Genomic DNA, 21,362 nt, shown 5'->3' on the forward strand with positions numbered 1-21,362 from the left:
GAAGAGTCTTCCACATCTGCTTTCACTAAAGGTGTCCCTGAGCTACACATTTGTAAGGCTGCAACATGGACCTCCCTCCACACTTTCGTGAAGCATTTTTGCTTGGATTATGCGGTGCGGAGAGATGGCCATTTTGCACGGGCTGTGCTGCAAGACTTTTTTGTATGAGTGGGTGGAAACCTTCCTCCGGGAACGGGACTGCTGTGGGATTCACTTCAAAAGTTGAGAAATCCACAGGCAGAGGTATCCACCAGAAGAACAAGTTACTGACCTTTGGTAACACTTTTTCTGGTGGATACAGTATCTGCCTGTGGATTCCTCACTGACCCACCCTCCTCCCCGTTGTCCACCTACCTATACCGAAAAAGTTTTCATTGTTTGACATTGTTGTTTCCCTATGTCATTTGTTTCCTATATTGTTTGTTGTTAGGAAATGCCTTGGTTTTAGCTTTTCTCTTTACCTATGTACTGTGTGTATTCGTGTATATATTGTATATACTTACATTATGTTGTCAGTCCACCCGTTCACCTCGAGGGCATGGAAAAAAACGGTGGAACTGACGTCAGCACGCTGACGAGGTCTTCCTATGGCTCTGATGGCGTTATACGGAGTTGCGAGCGTAGCCGTGCCATTGTGATGTCCTCCTCGAAATGGAAAAGCTAGGAAAACGTTTCCTTGGAATTCTGGTGCAAGGGAGTAAGTCAAAAGGTGAGAAATCCACAGGCGTATACTGTATCCACCAGAAAAAGCATTACCGAAGGTAAGTAACTTGTTCAACACGTTTAAATAGAGCAGAAACAAAGTAGAGCCAGCACACTTCCCTTGTGGACCACTGGCCCGAGGGAAAAAGTGTGAGAACATTCACCTCCTTCCCCATATCTCGTGGAAGCAAGTAGATCCAGATGAAATGAACTCAAGAAAACCACCAGCCCTCCTTAAAGACCCATGGCTGTTAAAGTGTCCCACAGTTTTGACCTGCTAACACAGCCGAAAGCCATGGATAGCTCCATAAATGCTTGATGGAGAAAGCTACATTTTTACTCACTTGAGATGCAGATTTAAACAGTGTTCAGTCATTGATCTAATTAAAATTCAGTGACATGGTGCTGAACTCTGGTATATAGTAGGGGTGGGCAGAATTAGCGTTGTTGCGCTACGCAAAGCTCCGCGAAATGGTAAAAAATCTCCATGAGCACTCAGAGTTCTGGGAACACGCAGAATTACTTGTTCTGCCCGTTCGCAATGCTTTTTTCCTGTTCGCGAACGCTGTTTCCATGCTCAGGGGGGAATATCTCGGAAAAACACATTTTTGAAAGCGCAAACAAGCAAAAAATTCAGCGAAACTGCGGATTGTGGCATTTTTGGCAATTCCGCGTTCTCCACGAAACTCGAAATTACCCAAATTCCGCAAGCGGAACGGAATTTACCGCCCAGGCCTAGTATACAGCTTCTTGTGCACAGAAGTGAAAACTTCCATAAAATCACAAAGAGGTTGCTGGTTGGTTCTGTGAATATTTTCATTAGTATTCAGAAAAACAGATGAGTAACACCAAAACCCTGCACTTTTATTGGTCAATCAGTATATATTAATGAAGAGCACAACCAGACCTGAGTAATGCCTCTGGTCTGGGAAGACATCCAACTAACAAGTTGCTGCTGTACAAACTCTACAGAAAATATATTCAAATTTCAGCTTTTTGAAACAATAACCCTAAAGTCACCACAATTCATAGAATCGGTGTATTAGAACCAATAACTAATTAATATTGCACCTAAATGGTTCATCATCCTTGTTTAAATGCAGTGTCTTTGTTGATCCAGAGCCAGCACAAGTCAGATTGGTGGCAGCACCGCAATAGGTCTGCCCATCTAGCCTGGTTTCTTCGCTGGAGCAGTAAGCCCGACTTTAACAAAGCACAGATAAATCTATCTCCGTACTTTAAAAAGTGGTGAGTAGTCCACTTTTTCCTAGTTAAGAGCCACAACAAGCTCTTAAAATATCGATCCTGATGAAAGCCTCTAGAATAAACAGAAGGCTGAAACATGTTGATCATATTCCCCAGTGCGTAAGGCTAATAATTAGGCCTACAGGCGCACGTCACTGCTTTTAATTTCCTACACCTATGACTCACAGAATAAAACACGAGAGTCTTGGTATAAGGAATTTTAATTAATCACTTTTTATTTCACTTGAGCACAAAACACACACACCCTTTTCGTTTCTGACCACTACTGCAACATCAGTTGGTCTTCCTCCAGGTGGAGGTCAGCATAACAACTATGGAAAAGACCCAATGATAATGCTGTTGCGACACTGAACGGCGGAAAACCAAGATATACCGCCTCTCGCCTGTGTTCGCATATGAGGTTTTTTTTACGAAGATGGCCAACCCCACGTCCTCATAGACCCTGGTAACACAGGACAAGTGGTTCATTCCCCCACATTTGATTGTTTGTGTCTTTGTTGTGGTCATCTTTAAAATGCGGTTCAATAGAAAGTTCATGTTGCAGCAGCTTCTCATTGTCGAATTTACCTCAAACGCTAAACCTTTCCACCAAAACATATGCAGATTGTTATCCTTTTACTCAAAAAGAACTATGAAAACACGTATCAAGTATAGTGAGCTTCATCCTATGGTATCACACCACCGGTATGATTTCCAGTTGGGGAAGCGACTCATAAGTACAGACCAGGGCAGAGTAATGTATTGCCACAGAACCCTCACACTTCAGCCTCTGTCACAAACAATGGGGAAATTACTTTTCTCACTGGATAACATTGCCTAGTTAATTCCTGCCTTACGTAGGACTGAATCCATTTTTTTGAAATCTCAGAAAGGTTCCGGGACAATTTACGCTCACGTTATCACATCAAAGGGGTAACATTTCATACCCCAAAACTTAGGGGCCCATTAGGATGTCTGGTAGATGGCCACCGCCATGCGGGCTGTGGCGATCCGCCAGACATCCTCACCCGCCCGCCACCCATTTCCCCCGCCATATTACTATGGCGGGGCGGAAAAGGTTTAATATGGTGGCGGTGTCTATCAGACAACGCCATCCATGTTAGCATGGGCCAAAACAGATGCCACCACGGAAAGGCAGGCGGTCTTCACTTTGGGGGCCCCCTGCGGGCCCCCATGGTGAAGGCAAGGTGGGGGGTGCATATAGGGGGTACCTGTGGTACCCTCCTGCATTTGCATACGTAATGCGGCAGGCACCGCCCGGTGCCTGCCGCTTTGTGTATGCAAATGCATAAATGCATTTTTAGCATTGTGGCGGGAGGTGCTGAGAGGACCGCCCGCCACAATGTTAAAAATGCAGGATGCGCCCGCCACTGTGGCAGGTGCATCCTAATGTCCCCAACGGGACCCCCGATCTTATGGCGGGCGGTCCTATTATCCAATAGGATGGCGGGCGGACTAAGTCCGCCCGTCATCCTAATGACCCCCTTAGTGTCGACAACAAATATGCTTTTTGCAGGTCAATTTTGCATTAAGTGGGTCTTTTACAATCTAACCTGTAAAGTGCCACACATGTCAGTTTAATACACAGTAAACATGCACGGCTGCTCAAAAAAAACAGAAAAATGCTCTGTGGTGATATATCGTGTGAAAGATGTGGCATGCGTATCACTGCCTGCGAGGTAAATAATGTTTTAGAAAGCTTAAGATTGAAGGCTGAAGGTTTCCAGCAGGAATCAAGCTGATCCCTTGTTAGTGAAAGATGATTCGTATCATTAACTGCTGTGCATTTTCAAACAGGAATAAAAGACAAACCACAAGTTAAAACATTTCTTTAAAAAGCGACATTTGTAAGGTTTAGCATTCTTTAACTATGCCTATAATAGGTTGTTTTTTGGAACAATGGATTAGATGATGACAGTTACATGTGTTATTTGTTAAAAAAATGTAAACTATTTGTACATTATATTGAAACAACCAACCACAATGAAGTGATCAAGACTGCGGTTTCTCTTGCACATGCTATGTGCAAATGTTTGTGAACTGCATGTAATTACACCTGAGACCCTCTTTGCACTGTGTTACTATGGTGCATGAAATATGTCTCTGTCAAGTACTACATCCACATTTTATAGAATAAAGAGATGCTTGCTTGCTTTTCATTTCAACTGCAGTGCGCGGAATCCTGGGAAGTCTCAGCCCTGGCCACCACCATGGAATGATATTGGTCATAGTTTCCCTGTTTTACCAATCCAAGATAACGGCTACCTTGGTTCTAACGATGGGGGTATGCTGGAACTTCAGCACAACAAAATACCATGTACAATACCATTGCAAGATGGCTACCCGCTGTTATGTTTATTTTATGCGTTATTGCAAACGTATCCCTGCCTTGTTTAGCCAGAAGCTTGTTTCCTTTTTCTAGATTGTTGTTGTTATAATTTATCTTGCATATGGTGTTGGGTTTCTGTGTGAGTTTCTTGTGGTTTTGTAAGTGGATGAATGCAAAATTAAGTAAATGGGTATATGAATGGAAACATGATTCCTAAGCTGAGAGTCAGAGTGCGTGTATGATGACTTATTTGAATGGCTAAACACGTCATTGACTGAGGAGGCACTATTATTTAAAATCAAGATTTATTGGCATTGCCAGTGCTTGTTCTATTTTGGGATGAGCAACAATGGATTACTAGGTATCATAGAACATATGGCTTTTCAATGGGAAGGGCACAGCGCGTGGCAGTGTATGATGCCTCTGATGCTGGACATAACTTTGCTGTCAACAGCCGTGTAACATCTTCTGAAAGACATAAAAAGGAGTATGCCATAGTTTGTCTCCGATAATCGTTTTTTTTTTTTTTTCAGATTGCTCTTCCGCTTTTGGGGGATATTGGTACTTTGCTGAAGGTGAGAATGTGTTTTAAAGTTGTCAGTCTGATTTTTTTTATGATCTCACGCAATCGGTTATTTTATTGAGTAATTAATTAGTTAGTTTAGTGATTGATTGACCCGTGAACCTGCATGCTGACAACAGATGGTAAAGTTACAAGAGATTTCTGCAGTTCGTTTTTGTTCAATTCGCCAACTACACTCTGATAAAGTATGTTTTTATCAAGGAGGGCAATCTCACAATACTCCTTGATATGTAAGAGATGTCTCCCTGCAAAAATCATTTTCACTCGAAATTACTTGCCTATGAGGTTTGTTCCCTGTGCATTGCTGCGAGTCACCTACTACTAATCAACAGCAGCAAACAGACTGATAGAGGCAGTGAGTAGAGAAATGTCTGCTTTTCTTACCCCCTTCATATGCGGAGCAGCAGAAAGCAGTTATCAGGTAGAAAACTGTGTGTGTGGCAATTTTTAATGTTAGTTCATTGTGTCTTTAGCCTTGAGAGTAACAAACTTTGAGATGAATAGTAAGTGCCTTGATTTGTAAGTGTGAATTTATTTGATTCACTATCCAGAAACATGTCCTTCATGGGAAAATCTGCGCGCCAATAAGGTTGGCTTGGTTAAATATCAGATGTTCATTGATTACAAATTGAAAGTTTGCTTTGCATGTCACCCATATGGTGCTCAAAGACCTTATAAAAAACACAGTATTCTACACATGATAAACTGATTAATTATAGAAATGCATTGGAACCTTCTCATGCTCAAACGTGCACAAATGTAAAAAAATAATTCTAACAATTGGCTTTTGAAGTGCCACAGACCTATTGGGTTTGCCACCATAATTCCCTATCTTGATCCTGCAGACAGTATTATGAGATCTCAGCAGACTAATGGCCTGGCCTGATTTAGATCTTGGCGAAACAGGTTTCACAATCGCTTTTTCAACTGTGTTCCCAGCCACCTGACTTGATGGTCAGACCGTCATATTTAGATATTGGCTGGTCCATAGACGAAAGACCGCCAGAGTCCTGCCGACTCCGCCTGGAATCCTCAACCACGTCGATGGCTGTATAGGCAGAAGTGGCTGCCGGCGGCACTCCAGCCCAGATTTCCGTCATTCAATAGTGTGTGTATATTGCTTATTTGGCATGCAATATGTACCAAAAAGGGGCATAACACATTACCCATATATACATTATGACACATTCACAATATATATGTGTAGTAAGATAATGATGAGTAGCACTTTCCTGTCTCCACACCACCATGGCCTCACTCTGTCAGGACACTGCCAGCACAAAGGGAACATCTAAATCTGCTTGGTACAAACTCGCCAGCATAATGGTGACAGAGTACAGTTAGCCAGAAGAGAATACCACCGCTGTGGTGGTCTCTTGTCTATTGACATATCATCTTAATACGGCAGGCAGACGGCTGTCAGCTTGATGGAATACTTGGGACTGCTACCGCGGCGGGACATCGGTTGTCCCGACAAGATCTAAATAAGGCCCATAGTAATTTTTTCTTGCATATGGTCCTATGTCTCTGTTCCCACCAATCTCTACATTTAGCTAAGTTGTGATGCAGATCAATCATCCAAGCACTTGTCAGTAAATATTAGGCCTTTTCTCTCTCAGAAACATAAACCCAAAAGTTCAGTGACCCAGCCTATATCCTGAAGCAACATTGTCATTAGTTGTCTTATTAACTGAATGTTGCCCTTCCAACATGTCGTCCATTCACTTGATGACTCCAATAAGCTCCTGCTTGACTATAGGAAGCCATATATGTAGCCCTCCTACCCCACATGCTCTAGTTTTACCAAGGGTGTCAGGATGACGAAGACAATAGGAGTTCCTCCATTTACTGAAGCTATGGGTGTTCTCTGAGGTTGTTTCAACCAGTTTGCCAAATGTGGCCACCTCACACAAGTGCTATGCTCCTTGCATTTCCAGCACTTGTTAATGACCCACTGCCTCATCACTTTCAAGGGCACCTTCTATAAGGCCAAACCACCAACTAAGAATCCTCTCAATGTCCACAGTGTTATTAAGTATTTTGCCCATGACTTTATGTCACTCTTGGAAATAGATTTCACAGAGTCGCTATTATCATCACCTACATACTTCCAAGAAGCTATGACTTCCCTTTGAAAACACATCTCAGGGCAGGGATCACATAGGTGCAATTTTCCTCCTGATCTCTTGCAGAGAACTAAACAGGTCTCATCCTTCAAGTATGTGCACATTAAATGTATCGTAGGTTGCTCCTCATCCTTCATCTGCACCATCATTCACCACCCTCCTAAAATACTAGACTGATTCACTGCACATGCTTTGGATCTAGTACAACACCTACTTCCATTACAGAACATGCACTCTGAAATATTTTAGCATTTTGAAGACGACCATAAAAACGTACTTGCGCAGCGTTGCAGACATTATTAATGAATTGAGGCTAACACAAGTTGTAGACTTCTCCACCCACAAAGCTGGCCACAGTTTCCGCCTAATCTTTCTGGTTGAATGTCAGAATATTGATAACAAAAATATCACACAACCTAAAGATTGTTGCATAAATATCACCTGAAAAATATTGCTCAATTTGGTGTAAATGTTATATTATTAACTCCACTAGGGTGATATTTAGTATTTAGGACACAATCATTTTGTCAGACAATATTTAGGCTAGACTATGCTGGTACCATTCCATCTTTTCTTTCTTCTAAACCGTGATCTCTAAAGACCAATCACTTTCCTGATTTGAATCTGTCCTTATCCATTTCACAGTAGATGCGAGTTCAGCCCTAAGGTTCTCTATTCAAAGACAAATGAGGCATTCTCGTGTAGAATCCACAACAAACTCTAAGCATTTCCACTGCTTCACATCTTTCTAAAGAGTGTCCTTCTTTCTTATTGCACCTAGCAGACAGTTGGTTCTGGACTGTTCCCATGAGGCACAGGGTCAAGACTTATTTGCATATGGCCATGTCTTAACTGGGCAAAATAACGATCGATTAAACCCAGATCTGTGTCTGGGGGTGAATGTTTTGCCAATGGGCAACATTCCGTCCGTGTTTTGCTGATCACCCTATGTGGGAAGGGTATGCCCAGACGTGGGTCCCGTGCTCACTATGCCACTGGAGTCAAGCTATCCTGGCTGATGACAGCTGATAGCCAGAAACCGGTCCTAGGATGCTTCATTCTGGTCCAGGGAAGACATGGCTTGGCAGTTCGAGCTGGACTGTTCCCATGAGGCACAGTGTCAAGTTTGATTTGCATATGGCCATGTCTGAACTGGGGTGGAGTGGTGAGCGAAATAATGATTGATTAAACCCAGATCTGAGGCTGGGGGTGAATGTTTTGCCAATGTGCAACATTCCGTCCATCACCTATTGTGTTTTGCTGTTCGCCTTATGTGGGAACAGTATGCCCAGACATGGGTCCGTGCTCACTATGCCACTGGAGTCAAGCTATCCTGGCTGATGACGGCTGATAGTCAGAAACCGGTCCTAGGATGCTTGATTCCGGTCCAGGGAAGACATGGCTTGGCAGTTCGGGCTGGACTGTTCCCATGAGGCACAGTGTCAAGTTTGATTTGCATATGGCCATGTCTGAACTGGGGTGGAGTGGTGAGCAAAATAACGAAGGATTGAACCCAGATCTGTGACTGGGGGTGAATGTTTTGCCAATGTGCAACATTCTGTCCATCACCTTGTGTGTTTTCTAGAAGGCAATGTTCCCTAGATAAAAGAAGTGACTGTTGTAATATACAGGCAAAGAAGGTCACTAAAAAGAAAAGCAAGAAAGCTAATTTTGAAAAATATATTCTCAATATATGGACGGCCATTAACTGTTAGCTCATCAAACAAAAGCATACTACATTAGCGAGTCAGAAACAGCTGCATGTTTCCAGTGAGCTCTTCGTATAATACATACATGTTTGTGGATCCATCAAAAAAATCAGGTTTGCAATCCTGAATCTCATACTCAAACAATTTGTCTAAAGAGTTATTTGTGATATTAAAGATATAATGATAGCTTATCCTCCACACCTCAAATGAACACTAGTTTTCCAATCTGATGACCTATTTTGCAAACAAGCTAGCAATTCTCCATTCTTCCTTTCACTCACTCATCTCTTTTCATTGGCTCTATAATGCTAACTTGTACTACCTTGTGCAACACATTTGCATCTTCGTCCTTCAAGAACAAGATGATCAAGAAACTAAATTCACCTGCTTCTCTTTCCAGCTTTAGTATTGCAACAATCAGCAAAATTGGCCTCAGGGGCATGGTCTGAACACCAACATGGCACACGCAACCTAGACAGGCTCCAGAGCCATCCGCCCTTAATCCTCCTGAATCCTGTCTCGGTACCCATAGAGTCTGCCCATCTGATTGGGGGACCTGGACCGCCTTGAGGGCCCGATTTTCCTGCATGATCGACACCTGGTGAGCAGCTGCTGCATAGCAGTGTTAGAGGCAGAGTGTGGCCTATGCAGAGCACATACCCCGGAGTGCCGTCGCCTTCAAAGACCCACCTTACAACCTCAGACTGGGATGTGGAGCGCAGGGCGTAGCTACAAAAAAGTGACAGGCTGACTGGTCTGTGACAGGGACCGTGAAGCTCCCGGTGGCTCCTTGCTGTGACAGTGTGAGACCAGGTGCCGCGGAAGCCATGGAAGAGCCCTTGGATCTTTGGCCCGGAACTTTGGAGGTCCAGTGCAGCAGCAAAGTATCAGCATACTGGGTTGGACTGCGGTGGGGATTGTTGGCTGCCTAGCAGCCCCCCTCTGTGGCAGCGAGGTATTGAATGCAGCGGGAGCCAGTGGAGGTGTGGCCTGGGGCACCGTAGAGCCCCCTGTGGGGTGACTGGCCTTGAGTTGAAAATGCTGCTGCAGAGGAAGATGGGGTCTGAGAGAAGGACTACTGAGTAATGCACATTCCATGAGGTGAGCGGGAGGCAGCACTGGGGCCCAAGGGTGGTTGGAGCGGACCTTTGGTGGCCCTGGGAATCCCAATGCTGATGACTGGATGAGCCTGTGGAGTAGAGAGGTATGGGCATCTATATCGGGGCCTGGAGGGGCATGATGAGCCTGTTGTGACAGGCAGTGGATTATGAATTTATATGCACCTCCCCAGAGGACCCTCTATTGAGGTGCCAGAGTGCAGCTCTCTCCTGTTGACCCAACCTTGGCACAGTGGAATGGCAGTTTTGAGGCTTCTAGTAACCCCCTGCCATGCTGATGCCCAGCAGTGACTGCTTGTGCCACCCTGGATCCACCCTGGGTTTGGTGGATCACAATGGATTGGAGAGAAATTGGCTATCTAATCCGGCGATAGCACCATGGTCAAAGAAAAGGTGACCCTACAAGGCAAACAAGGAACGCTGCACAGGTTTACACACCAGACAACGAGGGCTGGTGGGGCTGCGGAGGATGATTTGGGACGGCAGGTTACTGGATCAGACACAAATATAATTATTGCTGCCATAACTCATTCACAGGATGCATTGGTTCCTAAAATTGGAGCAGTGGGATCTGATGTCACGCTCTTCCAACAAGATCTGCGCATAGCAGTGGACATGCTAAAAGAGACTGAGGGGATAGTGACTGAGTGGATGCCATGGTGTCCAAAATGCATAAAATAATTTCCAAGCTCTCCTCCGTCACTATAATATGGTTCCAACTAGAAAAATTAGGACTGCATATCAGGAAAACAGAACTTCAAAATGCAGGGACTGAATCCATTTAAACCATCAGATACTTTTGGGCCAAATCCTAACTAGCTTACAGTCCTGCACCTGAACCCCTAACCTTCCTGGGATGGCAGATGATTTTGGCAATCTCAAACATGAAACTCTGATCCTCAAGGGAATCATAGAAAAAGATCTTATCCCTTCCATTGTTTACTCATGCATGACCTTGGTAAGCATAAGAAAGACACATTGGAATGTTTCAATAGATTTATTGAAACAATCATAATCTTGCATAGAAAGAATGAGCTGCGATTATTAGGCAGATAAAACAAAGCAGTGTAACCAGCATCATGAACATGGTGAAAAGAATAAATAGTCCAACCATGGCAGTCTGATTTATAAATATATATTTCTACCTATAACTACTCCGATTCTGAGAGGATTGTGGACACACTCTCTGCCTGATCACTTAGGTTAACCGGAGACCTCATTCTTGGATGACTAGGACTGAAGTAGGATTGTCAAACCCTCTATACAAGATCAGGATGGAAGACCAGCATTAGCAGAGTTTAAGGTATAACACAGCATTCGTTCCAGGACCATCATGTCTTGAGTGCCCATCTGAACTGTAAAAGGACAGTGCATGCTTTATATAATAAAACCACTGTGTTAGAGTTACAACTCTGATGCAATGATGTGTCTAGTTGTTAGAAACTGTCTCTGAGTGGGCAACGTAGACACTAGGATATCTTATTCTGTTCTTAGCCCTGAAGAAATTGTGCAGATTATGTTGCAGCAAAGGCTTTTTAAAACAAGTATCATGTATGTCTTCTCAGAAGTAAACCATAGTAAAACAATATAACTAAAAACAAATTCTTCTAAAACTTGTAAAATGTAAAACTGAAATGGAGAACCAAAGTGGTAGTAAGAGGGCCTCCCTACATCACCAAGGAGCTGACTCCCCGGGTTCAGGACGCAAGGGGAGGGTCCAAATAATCGACAACTAATTGGCTTTCTAGAGGGCTGCGAGGGGATGTCACCGGAGTTGTTCCTGGAGCAACGGCTGCGCTCCATTATGCCGCTCAACACCGTATTCTCCTGTATTGTTGTAGAGCAGGTACATCGGGCACTGTTCCCATGGCCACCTTGCGGGGCCATGGCCAAACCTTTCATTATCTGCATCCTCATTTGTCATGATAGAGATGCTATCCTGCGGCATGCTAGCACCTAGAACACCCTGCTGGATCAGTCTCACAGAATATTGCTCTTCCCAGACTATACCAATCCTTCATGGAAGCTAAGAGGAAATTACAGGACCTTAATATTTGGTTCATGTTACTCTACCTGGCCAAACTGAAGGTCATGTACTATGCTAAAACTTTGTTCTTTGATTATCCCAAGGTGGCCTTTCAATAGAAAAATGATTAGACTTCGGTGTGGTCACCCATGCACCCCGCTGCCTACTGACCAGTCCATGAGAAGTGGGGCCTTGGCCTCCCAGTGGTGGTCATGTAACTGGGGTCAGCTCATGAACATCTTATGCTCTCTGTGGAGAAGCAGGCAAAACAACACTGAGGAAAGATATGAGAATGAGCACCAGGCAGTGGCCATGATGCTCACTCTGGCAGAGGAGGTCGACATTAGACGTGCAGCATCTGAGTCGTCACAGGCTTTGACAACATAACTCGCTTTTGCGAGAGAGGGGTGTGGGGAGATGGAATTCCTCTCTCCCAGTCCCACACTGAGTTCCACCTTGTTGAGATACTTTTGGCAGACGGGGGAGGAGCATTGATAGGGCCACTTGGGACCCCAGGTGCTCTGAGTGGCTCCGCATCTGGATGACAGTGTTCCCCATGCAGGTTCTTGAGCACTGAACTCGACCAGTTTGGATGGGTACTCGTTGGAGCAGTACAGCCCCATCTCCCGGTTGATGCCAGACACAACACTGCCCTGCGATAAATACTTCACAATGCTGAAGCATAGGGTGGAAGGGTATGGGTAGTTTAGGTTTCTGTTTATTGTTAATGTTGTTGGTGCACACTCGATTTCCTATGTATGTTACTTCCCACTAGGTGTGGGACTTCTATTGAGCCCTGATGGATGACAAGAGCTTTCCAACAGGTCAGGTCTGTTTAGAAAATTGGAATGTAAATGGCCTTCTAAATAAGATTAAGCATACAGCTGTCCTTAGGGCTGTGTAGATGCTGCAGGCAGATATCCTTTTCCTTCAAGAATCTCATTTGGTGGGTAACAAAACTCCCTTTCTGGCTCAATATGGGTATAGCCAGGCATATCATGCGGTGTTTGTCAGGGTCTCTCGGGGTGGCCATTCTGGTCAGGGACAGTCTCTCCTTGTGGTCTTTAAGGAATGGGCAGATCAACGGGGCAGATATGTTGCAATTGCTGGCCTCCTGGATGGGAAATCGCTGACATTAATTAATATTCACACATCACCGCCACTTAGCACCTCCTTTTTTTCAGGTAATAACTGGACTGGTGTGGGATCTTCCAGGTGGGTTCACCATATTGGGGGGAGACTTGAACGAGTTGGTGGCCGACAGTGTGGATAGACAGCAGGAGCCAAACCAAGCTCCCACAACGCGGTCATTGATAGCCGACCTTATGGAGGCAATGTTTTTGGTTGATAAATGGCAACAAATTTGTCTGCAGGATAAAATACCATTACTAGGCACAAACTTTCGTGGATGTGGGTGGTGACTTTCCTGCCTGTCCATGGTTTGAGACTCAAGAGGGAGATGTTTTACATACTGTATGGTCTTGTGGAAAGGTGGAGTTGTTTTGGAGGATGGTCTTATCCAGTCTGGGGAGCGTTCTGGGAGGGCTATCCCATCCAATGCTAAGTTAGCCCTACTCCACATCACCAAAGACTTAGCCTGAGATCAATATATACTAGTTCTGCTACATCTAAGCCTTACTGGGGCCTAGCAAGACACTGCACATGCATGGAAAGCTAGCGGCCCTCTCTCTGTGGAGGAATGGAGTAAGAGTCTTGACCGGGACATAAGTAGAGAACTCTCCGTGTACTAGGCTAGGGGATGCCCCCAGAAGCACCCCAAGATCTAGAGGACATGGGCGGATTATGGAGGGGTCTGCATAAGCCCTGGGACTTTGCCGACCACCACCACAGAATGGGAAGTAAAAACATTCAGGGGTTGATAGATGCTATCTCAAGATGGAGAGCTTGCTTTGGGGGCCCAGGAGTAAAGGAGCCCATTGAGAGGGAGTGAGGGGGTCTAGGGGAAATAAATGCACCATTGTTCTTCTTACTATTGCCACTCAGTTTTAAGATAATGATGTTTATCTGGTTCAACTTATTGGGTTTTTATCATTTTGGTCTTGTTTTACTCATAAACATATTCTCTATTTTTCTGCATCTGTGTGGATTATTTTTGTGGCGTTTTCATTGTGTTACTGTGTGTGTGCTGCACAAATACTTGACACATTGCCTCTTTAGATAGGCCTGACTTCTCTGTGCTAAACTACCAGAGAGTGACCATAGGTTATCTTTTAGTGTGTATCTAGCTTACCCTGACTAGGTTTTTGTCCCTTCTTGGACAGGGTGCATACCTCTGCCAACTAGAGATTCAATTTCTAACAAGCATATTCATTCAATGTAGACCAGAGGAAGTGACTGATGACATTCTTATCAGCCATCTTTAAAATGAACTGTGGCTTAGGTGGATCTGCAGTATTATGTGTATTTGTAAAGAGTGCTATCACCCGCAAGGTATCCTGGTAATATAGTGATTTAAGTACTTCTCCTGCAGTTCCTGCCTTATTTCGAAGTTGTCTCCTTCCTTCTCTTATCTAATGCAGTGTATCTACCCTTTGTGCTGTAAACATCTAGGGCCTCATTTATGAGGCTGTGCGTCACTTTTACGCCGCCGGTGCGTCACTTTTTATGACGCACCAGTGGCGTTAAAAATGCGCCTTGTTGCGCCATATTTAAAAAGTGATGCATCTAGGTAGATGCGTCACTTTGTAAACCCCTGCGCCACATTATACCTGCGTCAGGTATAATGTATGCAAGGGGGTGTATTGACGCAAGAAAGGGTCATGGAAGTGACGCAGTGAAATCTATGAGATTTCACTGCGCCACTTCTAGGGCTCAAATGCGTCAAAATCTTACGCCTGCCTCACAGCAGGCGTAAGATTGACGCAGGCCCTTTCACATGGGGCTTGCCCCATGTGAAAGGACACATTGCTGGAGTTGTGTCACTTTTGTGACACAGTCCAGCAATGCGTCACTTTTGCGCCTACAGATACGTCAGAAATACTGACGTATCTGTAACTTCTTGCGACATGATGCGTCAAACTGTAAATATGACGCATCATTGGTGTCGCAAGGAGGGCGCAATGAAAAGTGACGCATCGCTGTTTTCTTGTTTTTTCCTCTTTCAATGCGTGCTGCATTCTACAACACGCATTGAAAGAGGAAAATCCTTGTAGTGATTGTTTTTCTGCAGGAAGGTCGTCTCTTCCTGCACAAAAACAATCTCCCAGTGGCGCGGGCATCCTTGCACATTGAAAGAGGAAAAAGCCTCTTGTGATTATTTTTGTACAGAGAGGTTTCCTTCCTGTACAAAAATAATCATCCCCGCAACGCAGGCACCCTTGCACCATGGTGCAAAGGTGCCTGCGCTTGCGCAGGCACCCCATTGTGCGCCGGTGCAGGGGAAAAGGACAGGAATGCGCCGTATCTTAAAGATACGGCTCATTACTGCCCTTTTCTTTTGCCGTAGGGAAGCGCAGCAGGCCGCTTCCCTACAGAATAACCTAATAAATGAGTCCCATAGTTAGGCCATGATTTTAGTTACATGGGCCACACATCATTATAAAGGAATCCTAGTTGGCCTCAATGGCCACGCCCCTTTTAGAAACCACCACCTTTTTCATCCCACTTAAAAGACTGGAGTAGAGTGAAAGAAGTGGCAGGTGAGAGAAAGTGCCCCCCCCCCCCCCCCACCCCCAGCAAAGCACGGAGGATGGGGAGGGCCGACTGGAACTGCATTGCAGGTGCTTTCTGAAATGGCCGGAGTTGGGGCGAATAAACAAGAGTAGTGTAAATACATTTTAGATTACTCAATGTGATCCTTTTTTTGTAAAAACTGATGCCATTACACGGTGCCCTCTCCCAACAAACTCCCGGACTCATTTGGCTCAAAGGACAAACAAATGATTGATTCTTCCAATGAAACTAATGTGTGGCGGGACATTGCACTAATCAGCTCCACTGCCAGATGTGCCTACTATCGGTAGGAAGTGCAAGGACTTGTTTGTTGAGAAGTAGGACCCTGCATTCAACAGCGCCTAGAAGGCCTGCGTTATTCTGTAGTGTATCCTCCCCAGTGCCTGTGGTGACGCTGAGGCAATTTGTGCCTAATGCTTCACCACCTGATATGCCTGTTTAGGAAAAACATTCCGCGGATGTGGACATTTTACAAGGTCGTGACCCGCCTCAAAGAGACCCGGCGATCATTCTCTGATTATAAAGAAGACTCGTGAAGGTGTGACCCTGAACCTCCCAATAAAAATCTTCATGACATTGTTTTACAGGGTTTTCAAGCTAACCCTCCTAGGCGGCAATGATGTCTGGCGTCCAGAGCCGCCCTTGCTCGGATAGCGCCCTGGGCAGAAAGACATTTGGCGCCCTGGCTGCAGCTCGTGCATAAAACGAGGCAGCTTGGGCCCATGTTGTGTTTACTGTTCAGTCACAGATCACCGATTATTATCGAATGAGTTAAATAACCCAACATTAATTCAATTTTGTCAGGCCAAGTCTGCCGAAATCTAACAGGGGAAAATATACGGTATTTACGGTACCATGCGGATGTTGGTGCTGTAAACATAAAAATCTGCATGTTATTCCCCATAACCTCATAATAAGTGTTATTTATCACACCTGATAAATAACTCACCCCGAGGTATCGGTATTTATCAAGGGGATAATTAACACCTGAGCTCGTAATCAGGTCCTAAAATGTAAGCTGGGAGTGATACACGAGAAATCACTGTTAAATATTTGTTAAACTCGCCCTATGCAGTGAAATGTAAAGTAATCAGAAGAGATGTATGCTCTGCCTTCCCACTAACCTGCTGCTTCCCTTGTTCTTCTTATCTCTCAGGGTGATCTTGGGCCTCGAGGTCCTCCTGGAATCCCGGGAAGAGAAGGTCCAAAGGTAAGTTCAAAGATGGAATAGTGTTTGTGGAATTAGAAATGCAACTATGTATTTTGCATTGAAAGAAAAATATCTTTAACAAGCGTGGGCTGTTAATTGGAGTCAGACTGTGGATAGCCTTGTGTCTCCAAGGAAGCCCTGCCTGTTATGCATCTTTCTGTAGACACATATGAACGCATGCCTGCCGCATATTAGAATGCAGCGCCTGCTCCGAAGCGTGTGAGTTGATATGAAATACAATGATTGCTAAACTCTCATATCTTACCAGGGCATCAAAGGTGAGCGTGGATTTCCTGGCCTCTCCGGAGAGAAAGGCGATGAGGTAAAGTTATTCTGAATGCTTTCATATGATGCAAATCCAACTACTCTTATACAAGCAATTTTAGAAAGTCTATACCGAGGATTAGGCCTGGGAATTCTGCATTCGGCTTCTAAAGCCGCTCACAGCAATGCAGGCATCTGAGGGCCCAGAGTTTGTTTTATAGCAGACTGCACGGGGAGCATACAGGGTGATTAGTTGTATGAGAAAATTGACACAGACATTGCTAGAGATGAACGTGCGCCCATAGAGTCTTCAATGATTCATCTCGCATTAACATGAAACAGTATCCTCTGGATGCTTTTGCACTGAGCTGCCTGCACGAATGTCAGGCTGAATACAACCTTGTGGCCCTTCCTGTCTTTTGGAAGTTTGCATACAGCACCAAACAGCAGACAGGAGGACCTCGGGAAGCAACAACACCCTTCTGTGAGTCCCGTTTATAGAGCCACTTCCTTGTCTACATTTGAATTTCACTTACAAATGTTTCCACTTAAGAGAGGTGATCGTGCTCCCCTAAATCATTTCACAATGCGATCAATTAAATTACACTTAAGGGAAGGAGGTTGGACATTCTAAGGAAGGGGTTCTGACTAAAGTTTGAGAACACCTAATAACACAAGAGTTTGTTGGTATTCTCAAACTCCTCTTCTGTCTGGGAACACTTCTCCTTTACCCTTACGGGAAGGCTGGGCCTGACATTACTACTTCAAAGGACCGGCTACGTAATAACTAGGATGGGAGAATGGACATTTCTGGAAGCTGCCAAATGGAACATTTGTGATTGAAAAGATTTCTGTAGGTCATTTCCTATTCGGAACATAGGTCTCCCAGCCTTCTGGAGCCAGACACTGTAGGACGCCTGGACCATGTGAAGGCTTGGGTTGGGGGATTTATTTTGTAATTGCAGAGGGCTGAATTTAGAGGGCCAGAGGTTGTGGTGAGGAATATGAGGGAGCCCCAAAAAGAAAATGTATGGAAAAATCAGGGAAATGTAATTAGCCTCATGCAGTCTTATCTCGCTACAGCTTCTAAGCTTTCAAGAAGTTTCTAAGTGTGAAGGCTAAAACCTTCAACTGGGCCAAACACCAACTTTTACATAGCTGTGGTCACTTGTAGTTTTGACACCAAAGGTCCCATGTTGTCCTCAAGTTGATCAAAGACCCTTTAACATTTTTTCTCAATTATTTTTATTTCCATACATGATAATACTGGGCACCTTTGTGTAATGTGTCCCTATGTGGCTTTTTTGTGCTTTTTCTGTGTTGGTTCCTGTATCAAATTTTCTTCATTATTGTGATATTCTTCTTCATAGATTTCAGATTTTTAACTAAAAGCTTTTAAATTGGACTTTTTAAGTTATTTTTCTTAATTCATTTTTGCTTTGGCTTTGTATTGCACATGCACACATGCATTTACACGAAGGAAGGTCTTTCTGTTTGTGGCAAGCTATCAAGTATGAGCCAGCTATTTGTTGCAGAAACCAGTTTCCCACAATGAAATTAGCCTTTCTTCTGGCATATGCCTTTCCAAGATATGAATTGGAAAGATGCACCTCGACCATTGGTGTGGTGTATGGAAAATGTATTTACGTCGGGGTGGGGAAAATCCCCCATTCACTAAGACAATAGCAATTCAGCATGAAAAACTTCATGCTATATACAATTAAATATTCTGAATCCCTGCTACATTGCCGCAAACGGGTGTTCACAACAGAAATCTGCAAATGTCACATTTTTTAGGTGTAGTTCTGGAAAGCTTTGTGAATTCCTGAAAGTTGTAAATCTGGACTCTTTTAAGGTTGTGCACCTACTGAGGCAGATATGCAGGTTTCTTTGTAATGTAGCCAGTGAGCTCTGCACATTTTAGTGCTCAGGTCTTTGTGTGCCATCATCAATTTGTACTTGCACTAAATCTGCTGGTAGAAATTGACCATTTGGTAATTTAGACGCAATGGGAAATCACAAATTTGCTTCTGCTAGCTCAGTGGTTTTGACACACAGAATTAAGAAACTTTGGGGCATATTACCAAGGGCATTATCGCCGCTTTAGCGGGAATTTTTCCCACTAAAGCGGCAATAATTGTATCGCCCTATTACCTAGCTGTCGTTAACACCAGTTAGCGATAGCTAGCAGGAGATAGCGGGCATTTAGGCGCCCACTTTGCAGATCAGCGATAATTATCGCTAATGACAAGCAAAGTGGGCGTGCCAAGATGTTAGCGACTGGAAACAGTCGCTAACGTCGCCAAGATGTTAGCGACTGGAAACAGTCGCTAACATCTTTATCTCCTATTACCAACTTTTGGAAATAATCGCACTAAGCGCGATTATCTCCAAAAGCTAACGCCTGGCCTGAGCTGTTCTTAGCCATGTTATCCAATGGTAGGTGGATAACATGGCTAAGAGCATTTTCTCGGTAATGCATGAATATCGCTGAATTTACAGCGATATTCATGCATTTCGCCCGATTTTTATCGCTTATGAGATAAACCTAGATAATATCAAGGCTCCTAAATGATAAAAATAGGCGAAGCTCGGCGATATTATTTTGCCCGCTAACCAACATAGCGATGATTATCGCTATAGCTTGGTAATATGCCCCTTTGATCTGGGGCACAAGACAAATTAAAAAAGGTAGCCCCTGATCAGGCGAGTTTTAGTATTTTTAGTTTAGGCTTAGGGACCATGGCTAGGACGAACATGATGAGCAATGTCTATTTTAAAATTACATCAGGAAGCGTCTTTTGCTATTGGAACCAAAAATATCTATATCATTTTGCGGAAGCAGTGGTGATCCATTAAAGCTGGTAAAGATAAGGTTTTCAAGCACCATTTTTGGTAAAGCACACAAAATACACTACAATTGGATTGGTTTTTTTAAACTGGTATATGGTAGATGAATGACATGAACATGAAATAGATTCGAGCCATGTTTATTAGAAGTAGCATGATGCCGCACATTACACTGTACTGTGCATGGAAGGAAACACCACCTCATAATGAATTGAAAATGAAAAGCACTGATACCCTAAACACAACCCTAGCACATGTTCAAGTTCTTGCTGGGCTCAAGCCTCTGTAAAACCAGTTGCACATGGGATCTCACCTGTTGCAGGCAGAGAGGGTCAACACAGAGTGAGAGCTTGAGCTCCGGATGCCCAGACTAGGTTGTCTTATATGCCTGAGCCACATCTTTTACACAGTATAAAGAGCTTCTCCTCAATCCATGATGACTTTCACAATCCAAAGGATCTGGGGGATTTAAGAGAAGGGTACCTAGTAGCTCTTAAGCCAACTTTCCATTTCAGAAAAAAAGTAAGTGTGCTAATAGTCGTGTCCACCTCAGCTCTGGAGCATGCAAATGACCAGACCACACATGGAGCTCTGTAACACGTTGCTATTCGTTGCATTCAACCCGTTTACTGAACTCACTACGTCATAAACTTTATTAACCGCACCCGGACACACCCAGATGCCTCCCAACTGATTATGTAACTTTGTTAGGAGTCCGGCAAGGACCTTAGGAGTCCTAGTGTACATGGTTACACAACACTACATCTCACCCTTTGTTAAATAAAAGTACAGACTACATATATACATTACAGTTTGTTAGAACCGGCTGTCTCTAGTTGGCAGAGGTATGCACTTCTGACAAATAGGGACACACCTTTTCTAGTCAGGGCAAGGTGATCACACCCTTCGATAACCCCTGCTCACCCCCTTGGTAGCTTGGCAGAGCAGAACAGGCTTATCTCAGAGGCTGTGTGTTAAGCAATTACGACCACATACAGTAATACCGTGAATACACTACGAATGGACACGACACAGTAGTATTATAAAAATAAGTATTTTTATATAAGGCTTAGCACAAGACCAGATAACGACAAAAACTGTACACAATCGGAATAAATACGTTGGGAAGGAAAAAGGATAGTTCAAAGGTAGTTTCTTCTTTAGCACAAAAGTCTTTAGTATCAAAGCAAATCTTCTTCTTGGCAATACAGTTCTTAGCAACAGGGTAACCCACACGGGGGCTACACGACGTCGAGGCAAAGTTAATCCAAAGGTTCGGCGTCGACCGCGAGGAGCGCTACGTCGAGCTCGGAGTCACACGGACCCCCCAACAACACAGTACCTTTAGGAAAATGAAGCACACGATGATCAGCGGCGTCGAGCACTCCGGCGTCGCGTCTTCGGTGCCGATCAGGCCTCAGCAGGCGTCGTCGATGATGCGGTTGCACAGAGTGAGCAGCGCTCACGGCGTCGAGGGGGCACACAG

The 21,362-nt window shown here is 44.2% G+C and overlaps 1 protein-coding gene across 1 annotated transcript in view; it reads left to right on the plus strand.

Annotated features, from left to right (window-relative positions):
• LOC147707469 (uncharacterized) overlaps window positions 1-21,362 on the plus strand; it is a 385,267-nt gene that overhangs the window by 103,658 nt on the left and 260,247 nt on the right. The window contains exons 11-13 of the mRNA XM_086925650.1: window positions 4,831-4,872; window positions 16,709-16,762; window positions 17,031-17,084. Coding sequence (XP_086781776.1) covers window positions 4,831-4,872; window positions 16,709-16,762; window positions 17,031-17,084 — 150 coding nt within the window. The remainder of the gene's footprint in view (window positions 1-4,830; window positions 4,873-16,708; window positions 16,763-17,030; window positions 17,085-21,362) is intronic.

The sequence above is a fragment of the Lissotriton vulgaris genome, chromosome 6, assembly GCF_964263255.1.
Source record: "Lissotriton vulgaris chromosome 6, aLisVul1.2, whole genome shotgun sequence".
Lineage (NCBI taxonomy): Eukaryota > Metazoa > Chordata > Amphibia > Caudata > Salamandridae > Lissotriton > Lissotriton vulgaris.